The 23,904-nt window shown below is 50.6% G+C and overlaps 3 protein-coding genes across 3 annotated transcripts; 1 reads left to right on the top strand and 2 right to left on the bottom strand.

The window, feature by feature from the left end:
• Positions 1–1,695: 1,695 nt before the first annotated feature.
• On the bottom strand, positions 1,696–12,531 carry itih5 (inter-alpha-trypsin inhibitor heavy chain 5). The gene is made up of 14 exons (XM_037461967.2): positions 12,379–12,531; positions 12,249–12,293; positions 11,637–11,800; positions 10,855–10,956; positions 10,062–10,318; positions 9,795–9,964; positions 9,389–9,505; positions 7,699–7,870; positions 7,229–7,538; positions 4,846–5,531; positions 4,178–4,231; positions 3,150–3,266; positions 2,685–3,062; positions 1,696–2,088 (listed from the first exon to the last, which is right to left on the bottom strand). The coding sequence occupies exons 1-14, from the start codon at positions 12,496–12,498 to the stop codon at positions 1,829–1,831; spliced, it is 2,952 nt and encodes a 983-aa protein (XP_037317864.2). The 5' UTR covers positions 12,499–12,531; the 3' UTR covers positions 1,696–1,828.
• Positions 12,532–13,501: 970 nt separating this feature from the next.
• On the top strand, positions 13,502–20,615 carry itih2 (inter-alpha-trypsin inhibitor heavy chain 2). The gene is made up of 21 exons (XM_037461974.2): positions 13,502–13,879; positions 14,357–14,389; positions 14,535–14,573; positions 14,848–15,020; positions 15,102–15,206; positions 15,281–15,443; positions 15,534–15,641; positions 15,731–15,859; positions 15,958–16,074; positions 16,189–16,357; positions 16,429–16,554; positions 16,642–16,823; positions 16,983–17,168; positions 17,252–17,391; positions 17,507–17,679; positions 19,012–19,161; positions 19,245–19,358; positions 19,439–19,637; positions 19,721–19,893; positions 20,116–20,227; positions 20,318–20,615. Exons 1-21 carry the CDS (start codon positions 13,784–13,786, stop codon positions 20,463–20,465), a joined length of 2,835 nt encoding a protein of 944 aa, XP_037317871.1. The 5' UTR covers positions 13,502–13,783; the 3' UTR covers positions 20,466–20,615.
• kin (Kin17 DNA and RNA binding protein) lies at positions 20,529–23,507 on the bottom strand. The gene is made up of 12 exons (XM_037462012.2): positions 23,259–23,507; positions 23,090–23,184; positions 22,951–22,994; positions 22,731–22,853; positions 22,197–22,375; positions 22,051–22,099; positions 21,920–21,971; positions 21,708–21,834; positions 21,505–21,636; positions 21,315–21,414; positions 21,109–21,209; positions 20,529–20,775 (listed from the first exon to the last, which is right to left on the bottom strand). The coding sequence occupies exons 1-12, from the start codon at positions 23,370–23,372 to the stop codon at positions 20,716–20,718; spliced, it is 1,176 nt and encodes a 391-aa protein (XP_037317909.2). The 5' UTR covers positions 23,373–23,507; the 3' UTR covers positions 20,529–20,715.
• Positions 23,508–23,904: the final 397 nt, after the last annotated feature.

Genomic DNA, 23,904 nt, shown 5'->3' with positions numbered 1-23,904 from the left:
TTGTGCGTTGTGCTGTTGTGCGTTGCATGAAGTTGTGTTTGTTCTGCGAATGTAAACTGTTGAGTTCTCACAAATCAATCATCTCGTGGCGATGACTTGGATTTGTTTCGTAGCAGGAAAATCTTCTGTATGTTTTAAATCGTTGTATACAGTCCCATAGTTGTGTGTAACCCCCCCCCCCCCCCCCAACCCACCGGAGAAAAGCATGTTCCCACCCCTCCCTCCTGGTCATCTGCCAGGCAGCCAATAAATCAAGCCTTCTTCCCAGGAATAAAAGTGGCATTTAGGAGTGGTTTCCACTGTGATGTGATGGAAAGTGGAGCACAAGGAGGCGTTGGCGTCGACTTGGAACGAGGTCCCCGGGGGGGTCAAATCTACGGTAACAATGCTGTAGTTGTGGCCGCTGCGTGCGACATCAAGGTTCTGATGGAGGGACAGTGATTGCTGCGCTGTCTTCACATCTTAAAGCAACACATGGAGGGAGTCATAAGGTCTTAAATGTCACTTTTGATACAGAATCCCAACATGAAACGGACTCGTGGTCCGGTATCTCCTCTCAGGTGCTGCTGAGCGTGGAGACGGACACGGACGAGGCTTCGGAGGGGGACGAGGGCGACGCGGGGCCGGTGTCCCCCCCCCCCCCCCCCCCCCCCCGAGACCCAGCTGGGTGGTGGTGTAAAACCCGCGGTTTAGTTGTACTCATTCCGGCGATGTCGCCCTCTGGCTGCTTCCTTTAAGTTTGAAGGAAGGTTAATTGTATTAAAATTATTACTATTACTAGTTAAACATTATGTCGCGGTTTAAAGGACCACGTCATGCTGTTTCTGCAGGATTTTCCTGTTACGAAAGAACACAGATTTTCAGAATGAAGCTTTGAGAAACGTCATAAATGTTGCAACAAAAAAGAAAAATGTAGGTGATGCAGTCAAAATGTACAGAATGCACCTGTCATTTTTGTTCCTTTTGCTTTTCTAATAATTGGATGAGAAAACAAACAAAGCTCTAAAATGTAGCTTCAATTTTTTTTTCTCCATTATTATGACTTTATTCTCAATCTCCTGATTTGTACCCCTAACAATGTGCCTGATGCATATTATCTGTGGTTCATGGCACATTTCTGACTTTCTATTCATTCCGTTCATATGTTTCGTATCTATTTGACTCTTTATATTGTGGAATCTATTGGACTAGCAGTTTTCTTCTTAGTGACTGAAGGAGACTTTCAACGCTTGGATTCTCCTGTTCACATTTAAGGTTTCACAGCTAAAAACTACGGATTTCTTCTGTAGGGTTTATTTTGTGTTCCAATGTGTGTCGTGTATTTTATTTTTATTATTGGACCAAATTATGCACATGTGGATAAAAATGCACGTCATCATGTGGCCTTTTAGGTGCTTCTGACCGAATGGATCTGTAATCTGTGCTGTGAATGAAGATGATTGACACATGAACGTGGGGTTTGGTGGTGAATTCCTCGGAGGGGGGGTTGACAGACTGCTCTGAGCGAGGTCCTGGCCAGAGCACACCTGTGGGGGCGGGGCCAGCAGCCCTGTGACCTCCAGCTGATGACAGGAGTGTTTGGGTGGGGGGAGGCTGTGTGTGTTTGAGCATTAGGTGTGCAGTTGGGACAAGGGGTTTGTCTCCGTGGTAACCGACCCAGGTGTGATCTCATGAGGAGAAAAACACCTCAAAATCTGTGTTTAAGTGTTTTTATTTACGATCACAAAATCATTGTAAAAATACACACATAGGCCCAATTTAATAATTAAAAAAAACATGAAATCGTCATTAGAAATAGAAAAATATACTCGTACGGTGGAGGCGTGTCTCACGCCCCGTTGGTCCCGTGCGGCCGCTCCGCCGTGTCGAACATGTGTGACGTCACGTAGTCCTCGTAGCGCCCGTCGATCAGCTTGGCCGCGTTGTTGCGGGCGAACCAGCAGTCCACGGTCCGCGCGCCGCCGTACAGCCTCCGGCTCTTCCGGACCACCGGCACCGAGCGCCGCTTCACCTTCAGCGCGGCGGCGGGCCCCTCGCGGCCTCCAGCCGGCAGCCGCGCCAGGCCCACCTCCTCGTGCAGGAACTGACCTGAGAGGTGCACAAGGGACGGAGAGTTATGGTCCCCCAGTGAATTTACACCCCCCCCCCCCCCCCTCATGGTGGTCTGCTGGCCAGAAGTATTGACGAGTTTGCAGGAAGTAGTGATCCCACTGAAAAACATCTAAAACACCATCAGACAGCTGGCGACGTCACTTTTAACTGCTTGAAACTCACTGTGGAGATTCGTGATCCCCAGAAGATAATCCCCTCTGTTTCTATGACGACCTGTCACATGATCTCGAGCACCATTACTAAAGTATTACTAAAAGTAATACTGGATTTAAATAACATTTTGTGACAAAACCATTATATTTAAAATTCCCAGCGAACTCAGTCTGCACATATAATCATGAATAACTTTTAAAAATTACATTTATTTACAATTTTTCTACCAGCATGGTACCAAATACTAAAAGACCGTATTCTCACTCTGCAATTCTTAAACCAACACCTCATTGGTTTAAGAATTGCAGAATAATATTGTCTCATGTTTACTGTTGCTTTTAGGGGCTTTAGGTTTGTCTGTAGGAAGTATGAACAAGTCAAATCCCCCCCACCCCCCCGGAGCCCCCGTCGGCACCCACCCAACAGCCCGTGGCAGTCGCCCGACAGCCCCTTGCCGTTGGCGATGTAGAAGCCCAGGTGGTCCCTCTGGTAGGGCGCCGGGTTCTTGTACTGATGCAGCAGGATCACGAACACGATGTTGCCCCCGACCGTCACGGTCACGTTGGACCCCCCCGCCACAGACACCGACAGGGCGCCGCTGTCCACGGCCACCGTGGCGTGGCAGGGCAGCACCATGCGGTCCCGCCCGTCCAGGATGACCTTCTTGGGGGTCACCTCGATGTAGGCGCGCCTGGGCCGGTCCACCACGATGGTGATGGTGCTGAAGTAGGTGCGCTGCAGCTTGCGGCTGCCCGGCGGAGGCGGGGCGCCGATCAGCTTCCCGTTCACGGTCACGCCTGGAGACACATGGGGGGGGGGGGGGGGGGGTAAGCGAAGCTACAAGGCCACGGGGCTCTCGAAGGTGTCGAAAACCGGCATCTCACCGGAGCGCTGGTGGTCGGACACCAGGCGCAGGATGTGTCCCGGCTCGCCGTTGATGTTGAAGCACACGGTCAGTTTGCTGAGCGGGAAGTCCACCACGAAGTGGGGGTCCCCGTCCGCTGGGGGCCCGTTGAGGGTTAGGAGAGAGAACCAATAAACAAATACAAAACTACGCGGCTCTAGAGAGCGTCAGGTGCACGTTATGTGACGTGTCAACCAGTGAGGTGAGGAGTTTTATTTAAAAGTCCACAGCTGCACGTTCTGAAAAGTTATTTGTGTATATATTTTCTTGGGCTTTGATTAAATGACTGAGATTGTTTATCTGGTTCTGATATCACTGGGTCCTCTCATTGGTACTTCTGGAAATGTGGTAGGTTTTATGATGACACACATACTACTACTACTAATTACATTGATATTACAAATATTGGGGTTTTGTGGCTTATTCTAACTTCATTTGACTATTTTTGTTCTGGTCAAAAATAGCATGTGGAGACCTGCTGGGTAAGTTCAGGATATTAAGAAAACTGCAGGTGCATGTTTAAAAAGAACTCAAACCGAGACGTGCTCTCAACTTAAAAGCGGCGTCTGAGAAGCGCCTGTCGACGTTTCTCAGATCCGCGTCCGTCTCGGGGGTTTTTGACTTCACGAGACGGTTCATATCTGGCGTCTCGTGAGAACCTGGCGGAGATGAATGGAGAAGGCGCGGTAATGACGGGGTCATTAGTCCTGGCTAAAGGGCCTCTGATGGGGTCCCCCCCCCTCCCACCCTCCCCCCCTCTCTTTACCCGCGTGCACAAACCTCTCATCCCTCGGCATTTCAATCAGACCCCGGCGGTTTCTTCTCGGGTCGCGTTCTGTGGAATCCCTCAGACCGCCTGGCAAACACCCAAATTACAGGCCGCCCACACAGCGAGTGAAGAGAGAGTGTGGACCGTTCATTTCCCCCCCCCGCGTGCCTCTTTCAAGTCGAGGAGGGCTTTCGGAAACGAGCCTGTTCAACTGTTTACATCAGAAAGAGAGAAGTCACCTGATGTCTTGGAGAAGGTGATGGATTTCTTGGCTGGTCTTCGCTCAACTTTACCTGCAGGGAAGAGAATATTTAGACACAGGGCGGCCATCGTGTGATGCTTCCTGTTTAAATCGCTCCTTTGAGTAACAGGGATCCGTGGTCCTTTAATCTGGAGCCTGGAGTTAGAATGACTCCTTAAGGACGTCTTTTTAAAGAAAAACTTTGATCTTCCTTTCATCTGTCTCTATTCTTGCAATATTCCACGCCACAATTTGGTAAAGCTTTAGCCGAGCACGTAGCGGTAAACCGCTAACCTTACTATCGATGGAAGAAATACTGTTTATTTAGACAAGTTCGCTGTTCACATGTCGCATAAAACTAAACCTCCATTTAGATAAAATATCAGCATGTGGTCTAAATTGTAGCTCAATAAACAGCCTGCTGGTTTCTAGCTCATGAGCAGGTCGCGTTATCATTAGCGACCCAAAGTTAGCAAGCGTAGGTGCAACTAAAGGACCAAACATCCTGGCAACAGCGGAGGTTTATTGTTTACTGTGTTTAAGTGGATTATTGTAAATATGTGATTTTAAAGGATTTAGTGGACATTCCTTCAAAGATGTTTCAACCCCACTTTGGATTTGATTCGACATCCCAAACCAACAAAAATCCCAGAGACACGACCTCACCGATCTTGTTGCTCAGGGAGGAGGTCTCGCTGCCCGGCCCCCCGTCTGACATCGGAGGATTTCCGTCTCCCGGCAGCTCGTTGGCGGTCGACGCGGCCTCGCCCACCGACAACGGCGGCGGGGGGGAGGCGGGCGCCGTCGCCATGGTGCCGTCCGCCAGGACCTCGGGCCTCTCCACCACCAGGTGGGTGAGCGGGGTGAGGAAGTTGTAGGTCAGCGACAGATTGGCGACCCGCCGCACGTGGTCCTCCCTCTCCGCGCTCGTTTGGCTGCGCAGCCGCGAGCGCAGCCCGTCCTTGACGCTCAGGAAACCCCACAGGCGCTCCACGAAGTCTTCCGCCATCGACCCCAAGACAAGGCCCAGGCCCTGCGCGACCCCCGACCCCGCGGCCTGGGCTCCCGCCGCCGCCGCCGTCGTCGTCGCCGCCCTCACGCGTTTCTCCGTCTCCGCCTGGCGGCGCCGTAGAGGGACGTCGGTCTCCAGGACAACGGTCCTGTCGCTGCTGCTGGCGGTCACCTGGACGCGGAGCGACTCGGCGCTGCGGTTGGACAGCTTGCCGGCGATGACGATCTCGGAGCCGTTGAAGTAGTTGGGGAAGAGGTGCTGCGTGACGTAGTGGACGGAGTCCTCGGTGTAGTTGATCCGTATGTCGGACAGCAGAGGAGTTCCTATCTCATCGTAGAAGCTAGAAAGGAACGAGGAGATAATCTGGATTTATGGGTTTATACGAATGAAGTATTTTCTTCTCCTGGTCAGTATTCTCTAGCAACACCAAGACAGATGGCAGGTCGTTGCAACCAAGCAAAGGCATCAACCGATATGAGTCAGGAACCAAATACTAGTGCAACAGATCCTTTTTGCGTTCAGATCTTACCTCAGCCATCAACCGGCTGAGAGGGAGCAGCTAACAAAGCTAACATCTTTGACCTTGTGGGTGGGCTGAGCTCCGTCATCAGTGGTAACCTTTGCTCTCTGCAATTAGCTCCCCAGGTACACACACAAAGCTTCATGATGGGTATCCAATGGAGGGCTCGGTTGGTATTGACACCCGCTTTAACAAGCTACTGGGATTGGTATTTCCCCCCCCTTTCTCATCACTTGCTTTACCACGTCTATTCTTCCCTGTTGATCATCAATCAGTGACCCGTTCAGTGCCTTTGCTCAAGGTCACATCAGTTGCTGTGTCAGAAAAATAAGCGCGTTGTTACAGATTTCACCAAAAGTGTCTTGGTTACTCAAACAGAGGCCCCCTTCCAGCCATAAACCTGCTCGTTCAACCTCTCAAAGCCGCTTCAACCCCACTCTAGAGTTTGTGCACACATTCATGAAAGAGTGTGTTTAAAGCTGAGGTTGTGTGTGTGTGTGTGTGTGTGTCCTGCGTCCCGTCCCTGTTATCACGCCGTTGTAAACCTCCTCACCTTTTAACCAGCGTGTTTGTTCAAGCCGGACGAGATCTATTATCTGAGGAGTCTGATCTGTTAACCCCAACGTACATACCCCGATGCAGGTTTCACAACGCACGCACGCACACACACACACACACACATTCCTACTCGGCTGAACAAACATCTTGTGTGTCCGAGTGCAGAAGAGAGTTGTGTGTAAAGAATAAGAAAAAGAGAGAAGGAGGCTGTTGTCGTCGCCGTGGTGAAGTTGATTAAAGAGGAGCGTTGCGTTGTGCGTTCCCCTCGACGTGTCTGAGGGATTAAGGACAGCTAATTGCTTCATAAGAGTCGGATTATACCCATGTGAAAGGGAAAATATACGTATTAAAAGTAATAATCTATGATATGTTCTTATGAATTAGGGATTTGTAGGCAGGCAAAAGAAACATATTTAAAATCCACGTAGGTAACCAGTAGATGTCAAATCCGATTATGTAAAATCCCATATCTCAGGTCAGATTTAAGAGAATTCTCCCCAATTTTAGGACGGTTTCAAACCTGTTTGCTCTGGTCCAATTCGGTGGATTAGTTAGTAAACCGTATGCGTTTTTCTGTTGGTTTGGATTGTTGTCAGGGTCCCTAAAGATTCCTGCAATGTTTGTTTTGTATACATTACATGGAATAATACAAGTCTGGCTCAAATGGTCTAAACAAGAGACTCACGTTGACAGGGAAGTCTTAAGCCAGTTACAAGCCCTTAACAAATCAGTTTTTGGATGATTTATGAACTAATTTCACATTATTAGCGGCGCCTTCTTTGATTCTATTGACTCAATTACCAGCGTGGGATTCCTTGGCTACCAACGTCTTGAAAGTAGATCATCTAGAAACTCAAATCACGAGCAATGTCCATACTGGTTGCCATTTTACACATCCAAGATGGCCGCCGTGTTCGCATCTAGAAAGTTTTGAGAATGTTCCATCAGCACCCACTCACCCTTTGAGCAGGGCGCTGGCGTCGGCCTCCTCGTTGATGCGTCTCATCATCCCACAGTTCTCCAGAGCCATGCGCTCCAGCAGGCGGTAGTCCACGTCGTTCCCGATCCCGATGGTGAAGATGCAGAACTTCTCCTGCGCGGCGGAGCGGGTGTTCCCCAGGATGGCGGCGGACTCGATCTCGCCGACCGTGGGGCGCCCGTCCGTCAGGAAGATGATGAGGGAGACGCTGTTGGGGCTGGCGTCGGGGCCGGAGAGGTAGTCCCTCAGCAGCCCGGAGCCGGTCCGGATGGCATCGTCGATATTTGTGCCTGCGGAAAATGCAAAGTTGGTTAAACAAAGGTCGGCAACCAGAAAGTGTCCATGTGTTTTCACACTGAACCTGAACACGGTGCATCGGTCACTTCAAGTTCATCAATTCTTATCTGCAACTCTTAAAAGATGCTGAAGAAGCGTAAAACGCAGTCTCACCTCCGTTGGGCACCAGCGTGAAAATGAACTTCTTGGCGTCTCTGATGTTGAGGGGCGTCACGGATACGAGGCGCTCCGGCTGCCAGACTTTGATCTTGTTGGCGAAGCTGATGAAGTTGAAGCGATCGCCGGGTCGCAGATCCTTCAGAATGGTGAACAGAGCGTCTTTGGTCTGAGGAACCAAAAAATAGATGATGTAATCTGGTGTCAAACTCACTTAGAAAACAAAACTCGGTCTTAGCTGGAAGCAAAAACCATAACTCTGGCCTTTGACCAGCTGTGACGCTTTTCTGACACACCCACTCCACCCATGAATCGGGTCCAGGAGGGTGGTGTCAAAAGGGTTTCAAAGTGGTGGTGATTGTTGATCTGAAGTTTTTAGTAAACTACAAATACCCTTTTTTTGTAGCTTGACTTTAATCCTAAAGGTTTCAATTCATTTAGCGGTTTTGAATGGATTCAGTAAACAGCTGTTACAGATTATATATGAGACTGTAATCATTGCATTAGAACCGTGCCAATTTAAGAAAGCGCTGTTTTGGAGAAATAAAGACAAAAAAATGTATTGGTATTTTTCAGGCGCCCAGAAAATTGAATTCAAAGCTTCATGAGTTAAAGCTACATTCTGTGTGGTGACCAGCAGGGGGCGACTCCTCTGCTCCCATAGACGTCTATGAGGAAATGACTCTACTTCTGTGTAGTGACCAGCAGGGGGCGACTCCTCTGCTCCCATAGACGTCTATGAGGAAATGACTCTACTTCTGTGTAGTGACCAGCAGGGGGCGACTCCTCTGCTCCCATAGACGTCTATGAGGAAATGACTCTACTTCTGTGTAGTGACCAGCAGGGGGCGACTCCTCTGCTCCCATAGACGTCTATGAGGAAATGACTCTACTTCTCTCTGGATTTATTCCCTCAGTGAAAACATGAGTTTATGGTCTCAGTCTCTACTTTCAAGTATTCTTCAATACAGTGTGATGTTCATTTAGTTAATTATGGTCGAGGAACACACGCTAATTGACCGCTTGCTACCAAAGTCGTTACGTCCTTCCTCCTCAGTCCAAATATGGTCATCTCTTCCTATAAACAGTCCATGGTCTCTTCTGAAAACTTCCAGTTTTCTTTGAATGTGTCTGTAAGAAATCAGCAAAAGTACAAATACTTCTTCCTAATTTTCTGAGGCTTCACGATGTCTGTATCTCTGCAGCCCTGAACGTGGGAGCGATATATTATTTGGCTCTGGGGAGGGGGGGGGGGATTATGGATGTCTATCAGGCTGTATACAGCAATGGTCAGAACCACAGACTGACCCATTGTCGAGCCACATCTAAACACACTTCTTGCTCTGTTCCTGCGGGCCGCTGGGGGCTGCTGATGGGCGGGGCGGAGATGTCAAGGGGTCAAGGTTGCTGTTGTCTAGAAAGTTCCATTACCCCATGGAGCGTGACCTTCCTCCCTCACAGAACACGCCTTGTGTTGTGTGTTTTCCACTTTTCTTTTCTCTCTGAAAATCACTTTTTTCCCGTCTCTTCCTCTCTGTTTTTTCCGTTCCGAAGCTGTGTGGACGAGGGGGTTATCGCGCTGATCGCAGATGGAGGAGAAAGGTCTGCTGACGTTCCAGGGGTGGTGTCAAGTTTCTGGTTCAACGCGGGGACCGCAGTTCTGCTTTAGATCGGGTTTTCTGCGTTACCTGTCTGATCTTAGTGCCCGACATGGAGGCGCTGGTGTCGATCACAAACACCACGTTCTTGGGCACAACCGGCAGGTCTTTGGGGGCGAAGTAGTGCACGAAATGTCCGTTTAAGACCTGGCAAAGAAAGAAGTTCACAGGCACTGAGTCGCTGCTTGTCTGGGTGTGTCTGCGTGTGTGTGTCTGCGTGTGTGCGTGTGTGTGCGTGTGTGCGTGGTTGTGTCTGGCAGCAGGGTGACAGCAGTGGCAGGACACCAGAGAAGTGAATCACTAACAGGTGGGTGGATGTGTGTGTGTGTCTGTGTGTGTGTTTGTGCGCGTACAGCTGGTTGGGAAATTACTTTTTCAGGAAATGAGAGTGTTTTCACAGGCTTGTTTTTTTTTGTTGGTCTCTGCGTCTCACTACCTGAACGTCTCCGATCCCCATGTCTCTCTGCACGTCGTAGCGGATCACGAAATCCCCCAGCATGCCGTTGGTGGTGATCTTGGCCTGCTGGATGATGTTGGGGCTGAAGGTGATCTTGCAGACGTTGTTTTCCTTTCTGATGGCGGTGGTGACGGGCGGCTCGAGCTTGGCTGGCGGCACAAAGACAGCAAGTGCGTTTGTGTGCAGTAATATTACACTATTCTCAGTATTGTTATGAGCAATAGTTTACGACAATAGTCTGCAGACCTGGGCTCCTGGGTGGGGCGGAGCCGGTGCTGCGCCCGCCGCGGAGCGGCAGCACCTGGAGGTCCGTGACGGGCGAGTGGTCCACGATGGTGACGTCCAGGCTGAGGCGGCTGACCAGCTGCAGCGGCCGCAGGCTGGTCACGTGCTCGTAGCGGCCCAGCCGCCGCCGCAGGAGCTCCTCGTAGGTCAGGAGGAACACGGCCCGGTTCCGACCCGGGATGCTGGCCGCCATCCTGAACACCTCCACCTCCTCGGGGCTGGGGGAGGAGAGGGGGGAGGAAAAGGTGGCTTTAGCAGCAGTAGTGGAGCTTGTCGCATGTGGTTGAGGTCAATCTGTTTATATCAGTGGTACATTTACAGTAGTTAAAACAAGTATTTTTTCAATTTAGGGTGGTTACAACATCGTACTTTTTAACATCACTACGTATAATTAAGAGCAATAGATACTTTTTCAATCTTTTCAAGATTTTACAAACAAAACCCATGCAAACACTACAGAAAGTACATAAAGCGACTAAACCAAACCAACATAATATGACAAAAAAAGTGAGTGTAGCCAGTTACTTTGATTATTTTAATGGAGTGTGACTACTGGGCGCTGAAGTCAGATGTTTCTGACTATATTCTACACAACGTCTTTAACACCATATTTTTCATTTCGGTTCAAACAGTATAAACATTGAGCCCTTTGATCGAATGAAGCGCCACACGACGTCGCTCCTTCCACGCGTCTCCTCTGGGGCTCACAGACAAACGACCTCCCTCGTTGCGCTGTCTGCGTCGACCCTCTTACCTCGCGTCACCTGACTCTTTGTTCCCCGCCTCGCCGTTCTCCTGCTTGACCTTCTTTTTCTTCGGCGTGACCTCGCTCTGGTAGACACGCCCGCCAATGATCCTGGTTCACGGGGGGGGGGGGTCAGAGGTCAAGGATTAGGCCGCCGCTCGAATTATTTGGGACCACCCATTCGGGCCGGGTGCTCCCACACAAAAAGACAACAAATCCGGCTGTTACTTTTTTATGGACGAGGATGAACTCTGACTGTGTGTGTGTGTGTGTGTGTGTGTTTTAACCCTTTTTGTCTCCTTGCCTCGTTTCCATGGCAGCAGAAACCTCATAAACCCTCGCAGTCAGACGGGATGATGTTGTTATTTTGTATTTTAGATCTAAAGTTGTAAATTTGTTGCAGTATTTTATTCCTGCTGTGTTTGTTTGTAATGTATATTTTCTGCATTTATCCTTTTTTCTCTGCTCTCCATTTAGATTACTCATATTAGGAGTGTTATTAGTTAGACTGGCTGTAAATGGCAATTACTTAACTAAAGTAACCAAATCGTTCTGATAATAATAAAACAAGAGTTAGATCTATTTTCTGTGACTTTTTCCAATTTACTTTCACTTTTACTTAATTGGTTTATTTACCTCCTTATGCCTTTAATGTGTGTTTGGGGGCGTTTGTGTCCCAAAGCATATTTTTTTTACATTTTTCCATCCGTTGAACTCTTACATTGTGAGGAGACCTGAGGAGACCAAACGGCCTCCACGCAGCTCCCACAGTGACGCTTTGGTCCACTTACATGGTGAAGTTGGAGATGAAGGCCCCAGCGGGGATCTGGAACTGGAAGACGCCCTCTGCAGCGGCGGAGCGGCGGTTGAGCATCGCGCAGTGCACCGCGGTGAAGGCGTAGCGGGAGATGATGGTGGTCTTGATGGCGAGCTCCTGGATGTGAGGCTTAGTCTCCTGCGCAGTGACGTTAATAAGAACCAGGAGAGCAGATGGACTTCCCCCCCCCCCACCCCACTTTATTTCATATCTGATCAGCAAAGAGAGCTCGTCAGAAGGAAGCTTGGACTTGCACATGGTTACAAGGAGCAAACGGAATGCGTTCCCATGAGCTCAGAACATTACGCAGACTCTGCGGACCTCCTGTGCGTCACGCCCAAACGGCGCTCCGGTTTGGAGGAACGACACCCCAGATGCTTTCTGAGTCACTCTTTAAAATGACTAAATGTTTTCCTAATACCAAGGATGTCAGTTATCCTTAAACTCCCGAATCGGAATGCGTCAGTATTTAGTTACCAACGTTTTAAGACGAACTCGATTTGTATTCATTTTATTTTCCAACTAACAGTTAAATGAAAGTATTAAACTAAAACATCTTCACATCTGTGCGCTGATGTGACGTCACCTTGCTGAGGATCGTCTTCACCTGCCGCGGGACTCTGCGGGGCGCCTGTGTGCAGAGAGAAAGGGAGTCAGATCCACAAAAAAAAAGAGTCCAAACGGCACAAGGTGCAACGCGGTTCCGGACGTCTTACGATGTCTAAATCAAAGTCCGCGAGCTCGGACTCCAAGTCGTCTCCAAACTGGGATTCCTCCGGTTGCCCCAGTGCGCGCGGGCAGCAGCACAGCAGGAGGGCCAGCAGCAGCAGCAGCATCCTTCAACCGGAGGACCGGGACGTTAATGAGCCTCCGTCCGTCCGGACCAGTGACCTGACGGGTCGGGGGGTGGGGGGGGGGGGGGGGGGGAGGAGTGGAGACACCCGCCCACGCGCCCGGAGGAGAGAGACGCGCTGCTTTCAGGCCCCGCTCCGATTTATTCTCCACAAAAACTCCTCAGTTCATATTTTGCTTGTCTTATAAATTCCAATCCACGCAGCCGTGAAGAGCAAGTTGAGGATTTTATTTTGATTCTGCTCCATGCTGAAGGACGTATTCATATCTTCATAAAGTACTTACACGAAGCAACAAAAAGCAGCAAAAAGAAAAACAATAAATGCTTCAATGTTCATCAAAATGCCAATTGGGTTTCTAATCAACAGGTTATTCCAGCTATATCTTGTCTGGGTAGTTTAATTTATAGCAAAACATATTGATGATTATGAATGCATTCGGCATGTGGTTTCTATGAAAATAAATACTAATGTATAACATCTAATGTATAAAGTGAAGGCTGATTTTAGTTTGCTTTATATCTACATGTACTACTTATAACCACCAGAGGGCCCACACGAGCCTTGTTAACTCAAAAAGACCCCATGTTGAAAATTATTATTTAATTTAATTTTTTTATTACATTTTTTTATTGTGATTATGAAGGTGGAGGCATAAACTGTAGCTGTTACATATATTCAGTCGGTGTTCTCTTGTATTTATTATATTTACTTTATTGACTCTTTGCATTGAAGTATTGTTCTTTTATAACTATGTAAACAAAAATCTCCCAAACATCAAACCAGGATCCAACTGAAAATCCGCCACTTTTAGGATGACGTGGTGAAGGAGGAGACAGTTGTGGAGGGGGGGGGGCTATTTAGCGCCATCTTGTGGCCACATCGCAACATTACATCTCGTGTAAACCGGGGATACGTGATTCTAAAATGTTCCTCTCTTTGCCTCCTGCACATCAGAACTGACGTTTGACTGAAGGTGCACCGCGCGGAGCTCCAGAACAATCAGTTCGACCTGACATTTCTGAGAAGTGAGTCAAACGGGTTCTATTTACTCAGCGAACGCTGCAGGTCAAGTTTCAAAGGGTCCCTCTCTTCTCCGGCCTGCATGAAACACAACAAATATTGACCCCGAGTGGGAGTTGATCAGTTTGGTGGATTTTAACCTTCGGTGTTCAGCCCGCCCGTGTCTCCTCCGGCAGAAGTCGCTCCCTCTGCCAGTGCTGTTTATTGTTATTTATGTGTGTGTTTGAGGCGTTTTGTGCGTGGAAACATGAGGCGTCCGCTGCTGCTTCTTCTGGGGCTTCTGCTCCTCCAACAGGGCCGCTGCTTTGAGTTCGTGATCGACGGAGAATGGGAGGACGAGATGGTGAGGTTTTTTTTTTTAGACTAACATCTGTGCGGGTTTGTTTGTTTCTAATGACGAGAGGACATCGCGTCCTTTGTCATATCTGTGACTTTATGTGATTTTAAGATACAAGTGAAAATTGAGAATCAATTCTTTGAGAAAAGTTGTTTTGTGTGTGTGAAGTGTAGCAATTTGAGCTTTTTTGTGTATGTGTCAATTTTCTTAATGAAATCTAAACTCTTGACCTTTAGCACTTTCTACAGCAGATGGTTCATTTATTGCTAATATTTCATGATATCTGGAGTGTGCGTTCTCTGAATTTTACAGAATAAAGAGCAATGCCTCATTAATCCTCTCGGGCATATCTGCTTTTAGGCATATTTGCTTTAGGAATTTGCGTCATTTCCCGTTTTCATGTCTCAATAAGAGATTAATCGCACTAATGTTGAATTTCCGCAGACAGAGAAAAGTTGATGTTGGTGTTTTCTCTTCTTTTAGTCAGACAAACGGGATCATCGGGAGAGACACAAGGTGAGATCTCCTTCCACACAACCGGACTCGAGGGGGCCGAGGTGACATGGGGCGGCGTGTCGCCTGGTTTCTCACCAACAGCAGAACATTTCATCTGTGGTCCGTCACAGAGCAGATTGAGACCGATGTGTTGGTGTGTTTTCAGAGAGCCGTGTTGACCAGCGAGGAGCAGGAAGACTTTGAGGTATGACTCCACTGTGACAGAGTTTAACCTTATCACACGGTCAATAAGCTGCTGTTTGAAGAGATCCACATGACTCGCGGGTTATTGACTTTCCTCTCTCTCACTGCGTGCTTCTCCCTCTGCTCCTCAACAAAACAAATCAGTTGGCTTGTTATTTTGTGGTGTCACGTTTCAGGCGATTCAGTCGTGATACAAGCAGATGCAGAATTAAAGTTAGTTTGATATCGTAACCCCAACCCCCGACCCCCAACCCCGTCTCGCCCATTCCTTGCAGGCCGTCCGCGGCGATGACATCACCGTCAAGAGCTACAAGGTGGAGAGCCGCATCACGTCACGTTTCGCCCACACCACCGTCAGGAGCTCGGTGGTCAACTCGGGCTCCAAAGCCCAGAGCATCGCCTTCAACGTGCAGATCCCCAAGCGGGCTTTCATCACCAACTTCACCATGTAAGTCCCGGAGGGAGGGGGGGGGGGTGGTGGGGTCCTCTCAAAGACGAGACTTTTGAACCGTCGGCGTCTCCTTTGCAGGAATGTGAACGGGATCATCTTCGTGGGCTCGGTGAAGGAGAAGACCGTGGCCAGGAACCTATACACACAGGCCCGAGCCAGAGGCAAGGCGGCGGGCATCGTCAGGTACAACCCCCCCACCCCAACCACAACCTCCTCCCTCGGTGAAGTCAAAAAAACATGTCTTTCTGCTCTTCCAGGGCGAACTCCCAGGACATGGAGACGTTTAAGACGGAGGTCTTCGTGCCACCGGGCAGCCACATCGAGTTCGAGCTGCACTACCAGGAGATGATGCAGAGGAAGCTGGGCTCCTACGAGCACTGGCTCCACCTGCAGCCCGGCCGGCTGGTGCCACAGTTCCAGGTGAGGGTTTGTTTGTGTCCTCTGTGTCCTCCACCCCGCCGAGCGTCAGCTGACACCCCCCCCCCCCCGCCCCCCCTGCCGTCTGTTCAGGTGGACGTGTACATCTTCGAGCCGAAGGGGATCTCCTCGGTGCAGGCGGTCAACTCGCTCGGGGAGCAGTTTGCGCATCTGATGAAAGTGACCTCGTCCAAAGACAAGGTGAGGGCCGTTCCAAAACGTCACGTGAATATTTTAGGAGAGAAAGAGGCGCTCTCCTGGCCGAGGTGTTTTCATCTTTTATTCCTCAGGCTCACGTCGCCTTCAAGCCGAACCTGCAACAGCAGAGGAAGTGTGAGAACTGCACGGACAGCGCCATCGACGGCGTCCTGTCGGTCAAGTACGACGTGGCGAGAGACAGCAACGCTGGGGAGCTGCAGGTGACGCTTCCTACTTCCTCTCCTCCTCCTTCCTTCCCGTCGGGAAGCCTCTCTCGGCTAGAAACGCGTCTTCGCTCACCTGTTTTTTTTCCTTCCAGGTGTCAGACGGCCACTTCGTCCACTTCTTCGCTCCCTCCAACCTGTCCCCCCTCCCCAAAAACATTGTGTTCGTCATCGACGTCAGTGGATCCATGTGGGGGGTCAAGATGAAGCAGGTGAGCATCCTCGATCTACACGTTCCCTCTCTCACAGACATTTTGAGACCTTTGTGAATCCTTTCCGTCCACATTTCCGCCGACTTTGTAGAACGCGTTCCCCCCCTCTCACAGACGGTGGAGGCCATGCACGCCATCCTGGAAGACCTGACCATGGACGATTACTTCAGCATCATCGACTTCAACCACAACGTGCGCTGCTGGAGCGAGGACCTGGTGACCGGCTCCTCCATCCAAATCGAAGACGCCAAGCAGTACATCCAGAACATCAAACCCAACGGAGGTGAGAGAGGAAGTTCTCCTCTAATCTCTGACCACTGGTCCGATGGAGCCTTGAACACCGTATGCCTCCAGGTACCAACATCAACGAGGCGCTGATGAAAGCGGCCCATATGCTGGTGAAGGGGACCACGCAGGGGCTCATCAACGCTCGATCCGTCTCCATGGTCATCCTGGTTTCCGACGGAGACCCCACTGTGGGTAAGAAGGACTCCTCCGCCACCCCCCCCGTCCGGGCTCACGGTTCAATGCACCCCGCAAAAAAGTGAGATGCTGATTCCTTCGCAGGTGAGATCAAGCTGAGCACCATCCAGAAGAACGTGAAGCGGGTGATGAAGGAGGACTTCTCTCTCTTCTCGCTGGGCATCGGCTTCGACGTGGACTACGACTTCCTGGAGCGCATCGCCACGGAGAACCGGGGCATGGCTCAGAGGATCTACGCCAACCACGACGCCGCGGAGCAGCTGCGGGTACGACGACCCGCTCCATCGTTTATTCTGTTTTAAAACTCGTTCAAGTGCTGAAATGTAAAAACCAAGACGCTTTGATGCCTTGAGCCGTTTTATTGTGACGAGCAGGAGATCAGGGTCTAGTTCCCTGACGGCCTCCTCCTCTTCGTCGCCCCGCAGGCCTTCTACAGCCAGGTCTCCTCGCCCCTGCTGAGGAGGATCTCCGTCCTCTTCCCGGAGGACTCGGTGTCCGACGTCACCCAGAACACCTTCGACAAGTACTTCCAGGGCTCGGAGCTGGTGGTGGCCGGGAAGGTGCTGCCGTCCGAGAGCGGCACCCTGACCAGCTTCACCACCGCGGCCGCCGTGAGTAAACGAACGAGCGCCAACGGAGCGGTGCCGCGCCGGTCGCCCCCCCCCCCTCTGACGCCGTCCCTGTTGACCCGCAGGCTCGTCTGGACATCACCCTGGAGACGGAGGGGGACGTGGCGGCGCTGGACACGGAGATGGCCAAGCAGCAGCACTCCTTCCCGTGCTTCGCCAGACAGATGTGGGCCTACATCACCGTCAAACAGCTGATCTCCGAAAGGTAAAATCAGCTGAGCTTAACGCGTCTCACGTAGCCCAAGCAGCGCCATGATGATGTCATCTCCGGCGAGGATTTGACGGCCGCTGTGTTTCTCTTCCCCCCCCCCTCCCCGCAGGTCTCTGGCTCCCTCGGCCGCCAAGAAGAGGAGGATCACCCAGAGGATCATGACGCTGGCCGTGGAGCATCAGTTTGTCACGCCGCTCACCGCCCTGCTGGTGGAGAGCGAGGACGGAACGGAGAGGATGCTCGCCGACTCGCCGAGGGACCCCAAGCACGGCTGCTGCTCAGGTACCTGACCGAGGATCGACAATCAGGCGGCAAGCTGCATTCTGTGCAGTGACCAGCAGGGGGCGACTCCTCTGCTCCCATAGACATCTATGAGGAAATGACTCTACTTCTGTGTAGTGACCAGCAGGGGGCGACTCCTCTGCTCCCATAGACGTCTATGAGGAAATGACTCTACTTCTGTGTAGTGACCAGCAGGGGGCGACTCCTCTGCTCCCATAGACGTCTATGAGGAAATGACTCTACTTCTGTATAGTGACCAGCAGGGGGCGACTCCTCTGCTCCCATAGACGTCTATGAGGAAATGACTCTACTTCTGTGTAGTGACCAGCAGGGGGCGACTCCTCTGCTCCCATAGACGTCTATGAGGAAATGACTCTACTTCTGTGTAGTGACCAGCAGGGGGCGACTCCTCTGCTCCCATAGACGTCTATTAGGAAATGACTCTACTTCTGTGTAGTGACCAGCAGGGGGCGACTCCTCTGCTGCCATAGACGTCTATGAGGAAATGACTCTACTTCTGTGTAGTGACCAGCAGGGGGCGACTCCTCTGCTCCCATAGACGTCTATGAGGAAATGACTCTACTTCTGTGTAGTGACCAGCAGGGGGCGACTCCTCTGCTGCCATAGACGTCTATGAGGAAATGACTCTACTTCTGTGTAGTGACCAGCAGGGGGCGACTCCTCTGCTCCCATAGACGTCTATGAGGAAATGACTCTACTTCTGTGTAGTGACCAGCAGGGGGCGACTCCTCTGCTGCCATAGACGTCTATGAGGAAATGACTCTACTTCTGTGTAGTGACCAGCAGGGGGCGACTCCTCTGCTCCCATAGACGTCTATGAGGAAATGACTCTACTTCTGTGTAGTTACCAGCAGGGGGCGACTCCTCTGCTGCCATAGACGTCTATGAGGAAATGACTCTACTTCTGTGTAGTGACCAGCAGGGGGCGACTCCTCTGCTCCCATAGACGTCTATGAGGAAATGACTCTACTTCTGTGTAGTGACCAGCAGGGGGCGACTCCTCTGCTGCCATAGACGTCTATGAGGAAATGACTCTACTTCTGTGTAGTGACCAGCAGGGGGCGACTCCTCTGCTCCCATAGACGTCTATGAGGAAATGACTCTACTTGACAGGTCACAACCACATTCCACGTTCACACATGGTCCCTTCCGTTCAACTGTTGCAAAGACAAAAAGACAAACTTGAGGATTCAGAACTGCGGAACACAAACACATATTTACTTTTTTAATTGTAATTGTATCTAAAAAAATATTAAATTTAATGTTGATGAAAACAAGCTACGCCTTACCTTTTGCACGATTGTGTGGCAGTGACCTTCGGCGGAGGCCCGGCGCCCCCCCCTGCGGAAACTTCTTTGGTTTACGACGCTCCCGAATGGGTCCAGATATCCACCCCGCCCCCCCCCCACGAGGCTGGAAAGGGCCCCGAGGATTGGACCCTGCCTCCAAAGATAAACCTAGGTATAACGCGCGTGCGTACACACACACACACACGTACACACACACCTGCAGAGTTAACGCTGCTCAATGCGTTCTTTCTCCAGTGGATAACGACCCTCACTTCATCATCCACCTGCTCAGAGGAAACATGGACGTGTGCTTCAACATCGACTCCACACCTGGACACATTCTCAACCTGGTGTCTGACAGCGGAACAGGTACCCGGCGCTCGAAGCCCGGAACGCTGGCTTTTTGTATTTTGCCCAGCCCGTGACCTCTGACCTCCCGCCCCCAACAGGCCTGGTGGTGAACGGCCTGCTGGTCGGCTCCAAGCAGCCGCACAAGAGCAAGCTGAGCACCTACTTCGGCGCCATCTCGGTGTACTACCAGCCCGACGGGGTCGCCGTGACCGTCGCCACCGACCGCGTCGACCTCACCGACGGCCGGAGCAACCACTCCTTCACCTGGGGCGCCACGGCGGACATCACGCAGGACGGGTAACCCGCCACGCGCCTCCTCCGCCTCCCCCGCCGCCGCGTGGGGTCGGGCCTCATTCTCCTGTGTCTGTTTGTGCCTTCAGGGTGAGGGTCTCCATCGTGAAGAACTCCCACGTCTCCGTCGTGGTGAACGACGACATCCGGGTGATGGTGCTGCTCCACCGCGCGTGGAAGAAGAACCCCGTCAGCGTGGACTTCCTGGGCGTCTACATCCCCAACGACAACCGGTACTCTCCACTGGTCCACGGGCTCATAGGTAAACCCCCCCCAAATGACTCGCAGGAAAAGCCCACAGACGTGTCTCAACTGATTCACAACGAGCACCACTTTAAATGAAGAATAGTAATAAAGTCCTTCGGAGATGGAGCTTCAGAGTTGAGGCACTTTTTTTTGTGGTTTTACTTTACTCTCCAGCTGCTTCAGTAACTCATCCGACACTCACCTGTGTAACGTGTGCGTTTGTGTGCGGCCTCTTCAGGGCAGTTTTCCAGAGAGCCTGAGGTGAGCGTGTACGACGTGCACGAGGGAGACGACCCTCTGAAGAAGGAGGCCACCATGGAAGTGAAGGGCAACAAGCTGCAGGTCACCAGGTGCGTTTTGGCACGTGGGAACGATCTGGACAAACGTGCGTCTTGTGTAAACCGCTCACTCCGGTGTGTGTGTGTGTGTGTGTATTTTAGGGGTTGGCAGAAGGACTACAGGCGCGATAAGAAACGCGGCTCCAGCGTCTTCTGCTGGTTCGTCCACAACAGCGGGAAGGGCTTCATCGACGGCCACTACACCGACTACATCGTCCCGAACCTCAGCGGCTTCCTGCGGACGCTCTGAGACGCGTTCAAACACAGGAGAACGATGGGAACAAGTGTTTCTGTGCATTCCATTTTCCAAAAGAACATTTCTGTTGAATTTATTTGGAAGAAAATGTACAATCTGCAATGTTAAGATCAACTTGAATACTGATACAAAATAAAAAAAAGAAACAAATTGACCACGTTGCTCCTCTGGGATCATGACGGCGATGCGTTTATGTACAAGGGGGAAACGACTCTGACACAGTAGAGTCCCTGAGGTTGTTGCTTCAGGCCAGTTTAGAGAAATCCTCGTAGGCGACGTCCACCGTCTTCCCCTTCAGCGGACCCTGAGGACCAGAGAAGAATAGAAGCGTAACTGATGGAGGGAAACAACTTTAGGTTTCGTGTTTCATTGATTATCGAGTGTGGTCAGAAGATGTTGAACATTTCCAGATGTTTCTGGTGGGGCGCCTCATTAAATTGCCCCGAGTGTGACGGCAAGTATTTCAGTCTATGTGGTATTTGTGGGACTTTTTGTTTATTCTTATTATTTTTTAAGTGTATTATCACACGGGAGGAAAGCCTGTCCAGCATGAACCGTGAATCCAGAGCAGCATGTGTGGAAATCAAACTGTCCGGGACCAACTGCAGGCGTGTGAACGGCCTCTGGAGACACTTACGGACTCCAGCGTGAGGGTCGCGCTGAAGTTCTTCACGTCGATCCCCTCCAGCAGAGCCTCGGCGTCTCTGTGCGGACCGTTCAGGATCAGGACCCGTTTACCTGCGGGGGGGGGGGGGGGGGGTTTGTGTCAGCTGAGGGGGAGGAACGAGACGTTTCCATCGCACAGACGCTTTTGAATAGAGCCGCGTGGGGGGGGGGGTTCACCTGGTGCAGGTATGACCGTCTCCACGTGGCTCTGGTCCAGTTTCAGTTTGTCCCCGGAGTCGATCATCTTCACCACGGCTCCGTATTTGTCGCGCACCTCCTGCGAAGAGAGACAAGCGAGCGAAGCGTCAGCGCCGCGCCGCGCCCCCCCCCGACGTTCGTGGCCCCCGTGCGGTTCGGCGGGCGTTACCGTGATGACGGCCTTCTTCTTGTGGTACTTCTCCCCCAGCCTCTTGGTGACGACTTTGACCACGATGTTGGGCTGCAGCCAGTGATCCGTTCGGACCGTCTGCTGCTGCTTCTTCCTCTTCTTCTCCTCCATCTGAACGAGACGCGGCGTGAGTGGAAACCGGATGAGAGGACGAAAAAAAAAAAAAGGATCATCTTCTCTACCTCCATGATCTCCTCCAGGGCGGATTTCTTCTTCTTGTCCCCCCTGGAGTCGGAGCTGGTGTCTTTCCTCTTGGTGGACGCTGCTGCTGCTGCTGCTGCTCTGAGGGCACTCGCACCCAGGGCGGCGCTTCAGGGAGACACACAAATATTAAATATTCACAGCGGTCGCTAAGTAGCCGCCACAATTAGCAACGTGCCCGAGACCGCTGTACCTGGATTTGGAGGGTCCGGCGACGCACGCAGAGGCGCCCATGTTGAAAGCGACTGCGGGAGCAGAGGTGAGCGTGAGTGGAAAGACGCGCACGAGGAAAATAACGGGAACAAAAAGACAAGAAGAACCGACCTTTTTCCTCTTCGCTCTCACGTTTCAGCTCGGTGAAAACTGGAGTTTCCTACAAAGTGAAATACAGAAACAACACATAGGATTTCTTTCTTTTAAAACACATCGATCTCCAGTTAGTGGGACTCGGTGGCGGCGCCGGCGCTCACCTCGACCTCCTTGGCGCCGCGGCGGACCTGCTCCTCGATGAACTTGGCGCTCCTCTCCTCGTCGTCCAGGTCCTGCTTCTTCTTCCTCGCCTGCTCCTCCTGGCGGCGGATGGTCTCCGGGTCGCGGTCGATGTACTGGACGTACCAGCCTTTGGGCGTCTCGTCCACCTTGCAGAGGCCTGGCAGCCAATTAAGATGTTAAACGTGCTTCATTTTTAACATTCATACATTTACACGATCGAAAAGATTTAAGGCTCCTTGAAGTCCCAACGTTTCTTATTATAATGTACTTTGTTTTCTTATTTAATATTAACTCCATTTTCACCATTTTCATAACTTATTTAGGCCTTTGTCAACAACTTCTATTCAAAATATATTCAAGAGTAAACAAAAGTAAATTTTGAGACACGTGTAATATTTACTCAATCCTGTAATTCCACGTGGGTCTAACTCTGCAAATATGGAGGCTAAATGTAATTCCCTAAACGCGTCGCGGTGGATTGTGGAGCTTCAGAAGAGGCGCTGAGAGTTTACCTTCTCGGCCGAGCCACTTGGTGAAGTCAGTGAGCGTCTCCCACTGAGTGGAGTTCATGTGCACGTGCTCTCTGTGGCTGATGTATTCATTGTAAATGATGTTGTTGTGCACTCGCTTGGTCCCTGCAGGAACACACACACACACACACAGAGAAAAAAACAACTTAATGACACAGCTGCTGTGGAACATCTGGACACGCCGAGTGGAATCAGGACTCACCGAAACGTCTGCTGAGCAGCTCAATGAAGTCGTTTTTGAACTCACTGGAGAGAAATTAAACATTGATGAACTTTTCCGCCTGAGGTGCAAAACTTTACATCATTTCTTATTTTATTGATGAGCCATAAAGGGAAGTTACTCAGAGAAGTAGTCCATGAACTTGTTTGGGTCCTCCGAGGCCAGCAGCAGCTGCCTCTGGTGGGACTCGGACATGCAGTGACATTTAAAGCCATTCTGGAGGGACAAATACGTTAAACAAACAACCAAAAAAACGGACTGAATCAGACCGATTTTAGCCAACATCTCACCTCATCTCGGCATTGTTTTTGACACATCTGACAATACCATCTCAGCTTTTGGAGACCTTTGGACTTTATCCGGTTGGCTATCGCCTTCGGGGAGAGAAAATCCGCTTTCCCCATTCTAACCAAAGTAGACAAACACAAAAAAACACTACTAAGTGTAAATACAACGTTTAAACAGAGGGAAGAGTCTCCCGGAATGGCGGCTCGACCATGAACAGCTACTAGCTGCTAACGTAAACAGTTTCCGCATGTCCAACGTCATAATCACGCGCGAAGGCTTCAATCTCGCGAGAACTAGCTACAGTCAAGGACTTGATATAAGCTTTGGTTTTTAAATAAATATGACGTTCTGATTGATTTTGAGTACCTTTATCAGTTAGAGTGAAACTCTAAACAGAAGAGAAATGTAATAAAAAATAATTAGCACAAAGAAAATACTTGATATACAATACATAAAATACATGAACTTAGATTTTACTCTACTTATACATGTGAGTCGAACGTATTGCATGGACTGCAAAATGAAATCCAAATGACACAATCAATAGAGCATACTTTTGAATACAGGAAATGTACGTACTACATAGAATTCCTGCACCGTATTGCTATCTTTTACTACGGTAAATCCTTTGAATATGTACTTTTTACG

Source organism: Pungitius pungitius, chromosome 2, assembly GCF_949316345.1.
Source record: "Pungitius pungitius chromosome 2, fPunPun2.1, whole genome shotgun sequence".
NCBI classification, from domain to species: Eukaryota; Metazoa; Chordata; class Actinopteri; order Perciformes; family Gasterosteidae; genus Pungitius; species Pungitius pungitius.
This window is presented reverse-complemented; position numbering and strand designations above follow the sequence as displayed.

Bases quoted from the DNA above. Each gene is read 5' to 3' on its own strand.
- itih5 (XM_037461967.2), bottom strand. From the start codon at position 12,498: ATGCTGCTGCTGCTGCTGGCCCTCCTGCTGTGCTGCTGCCCGCGCGCA. The intron at 9,506-9,794 runs GTAGTGAGACGC...TTTCTTTGCCAG, and splicing joins TGGGGATCGGAGACGTTCAG to GTCTTAAACGGACATTTCGT. The intron at 7,871-9,388 runs GTAACGCAGAAA...TTGGTTCCTCAG, and splicing joins CGGGCACTAAGATCAGACAG to ACCAAAGACGCTCTGTTCAC.
- itih2 (XM_037461974.2), top strand. From the start codon at position 13,784: ATGAGGCGTCCGCTGCTGCTTCTTCTGGGGCTTCTGCTCCTCCAACAG. The intron at 16,824-16,982 runs GTACGACGACCC...GTCGCCCCGCAG, and splicing joins ACGCCGCGGAGCAGCTGCGG to GCCTTCTACAGCCAGGTCTC. The intron at 19,359-19,438 runs GTACCCGGCGCT...CGCCCCCAACAG, and splicing joins GGTGTCTGACAGCGGAACAG to GCCTGGTGGTGAACGGCCTG.
- kin (XM_037462012.2), bottom strand. From the start codon at position 23,372: ATGGGGAAAGCGGATTTTCTCTCCCCGAAGGCGATAGCCAACCGGATA. The intron at 23,185-23,258 runs GTGAGATGTTGG...TTGTCCCTCCAG, and splicing joins AAAAACAATGCCGAGATGAG to AATGGCTTTAAATGTCACTG. The intron at 22,100-22,196 runs GTGAGCGCCGGC...TTCACTTTGTAG, and splicing joins GCGGCGCCAAGGAGGTCGAG to GAAACTCCAGTTTTCACCGA.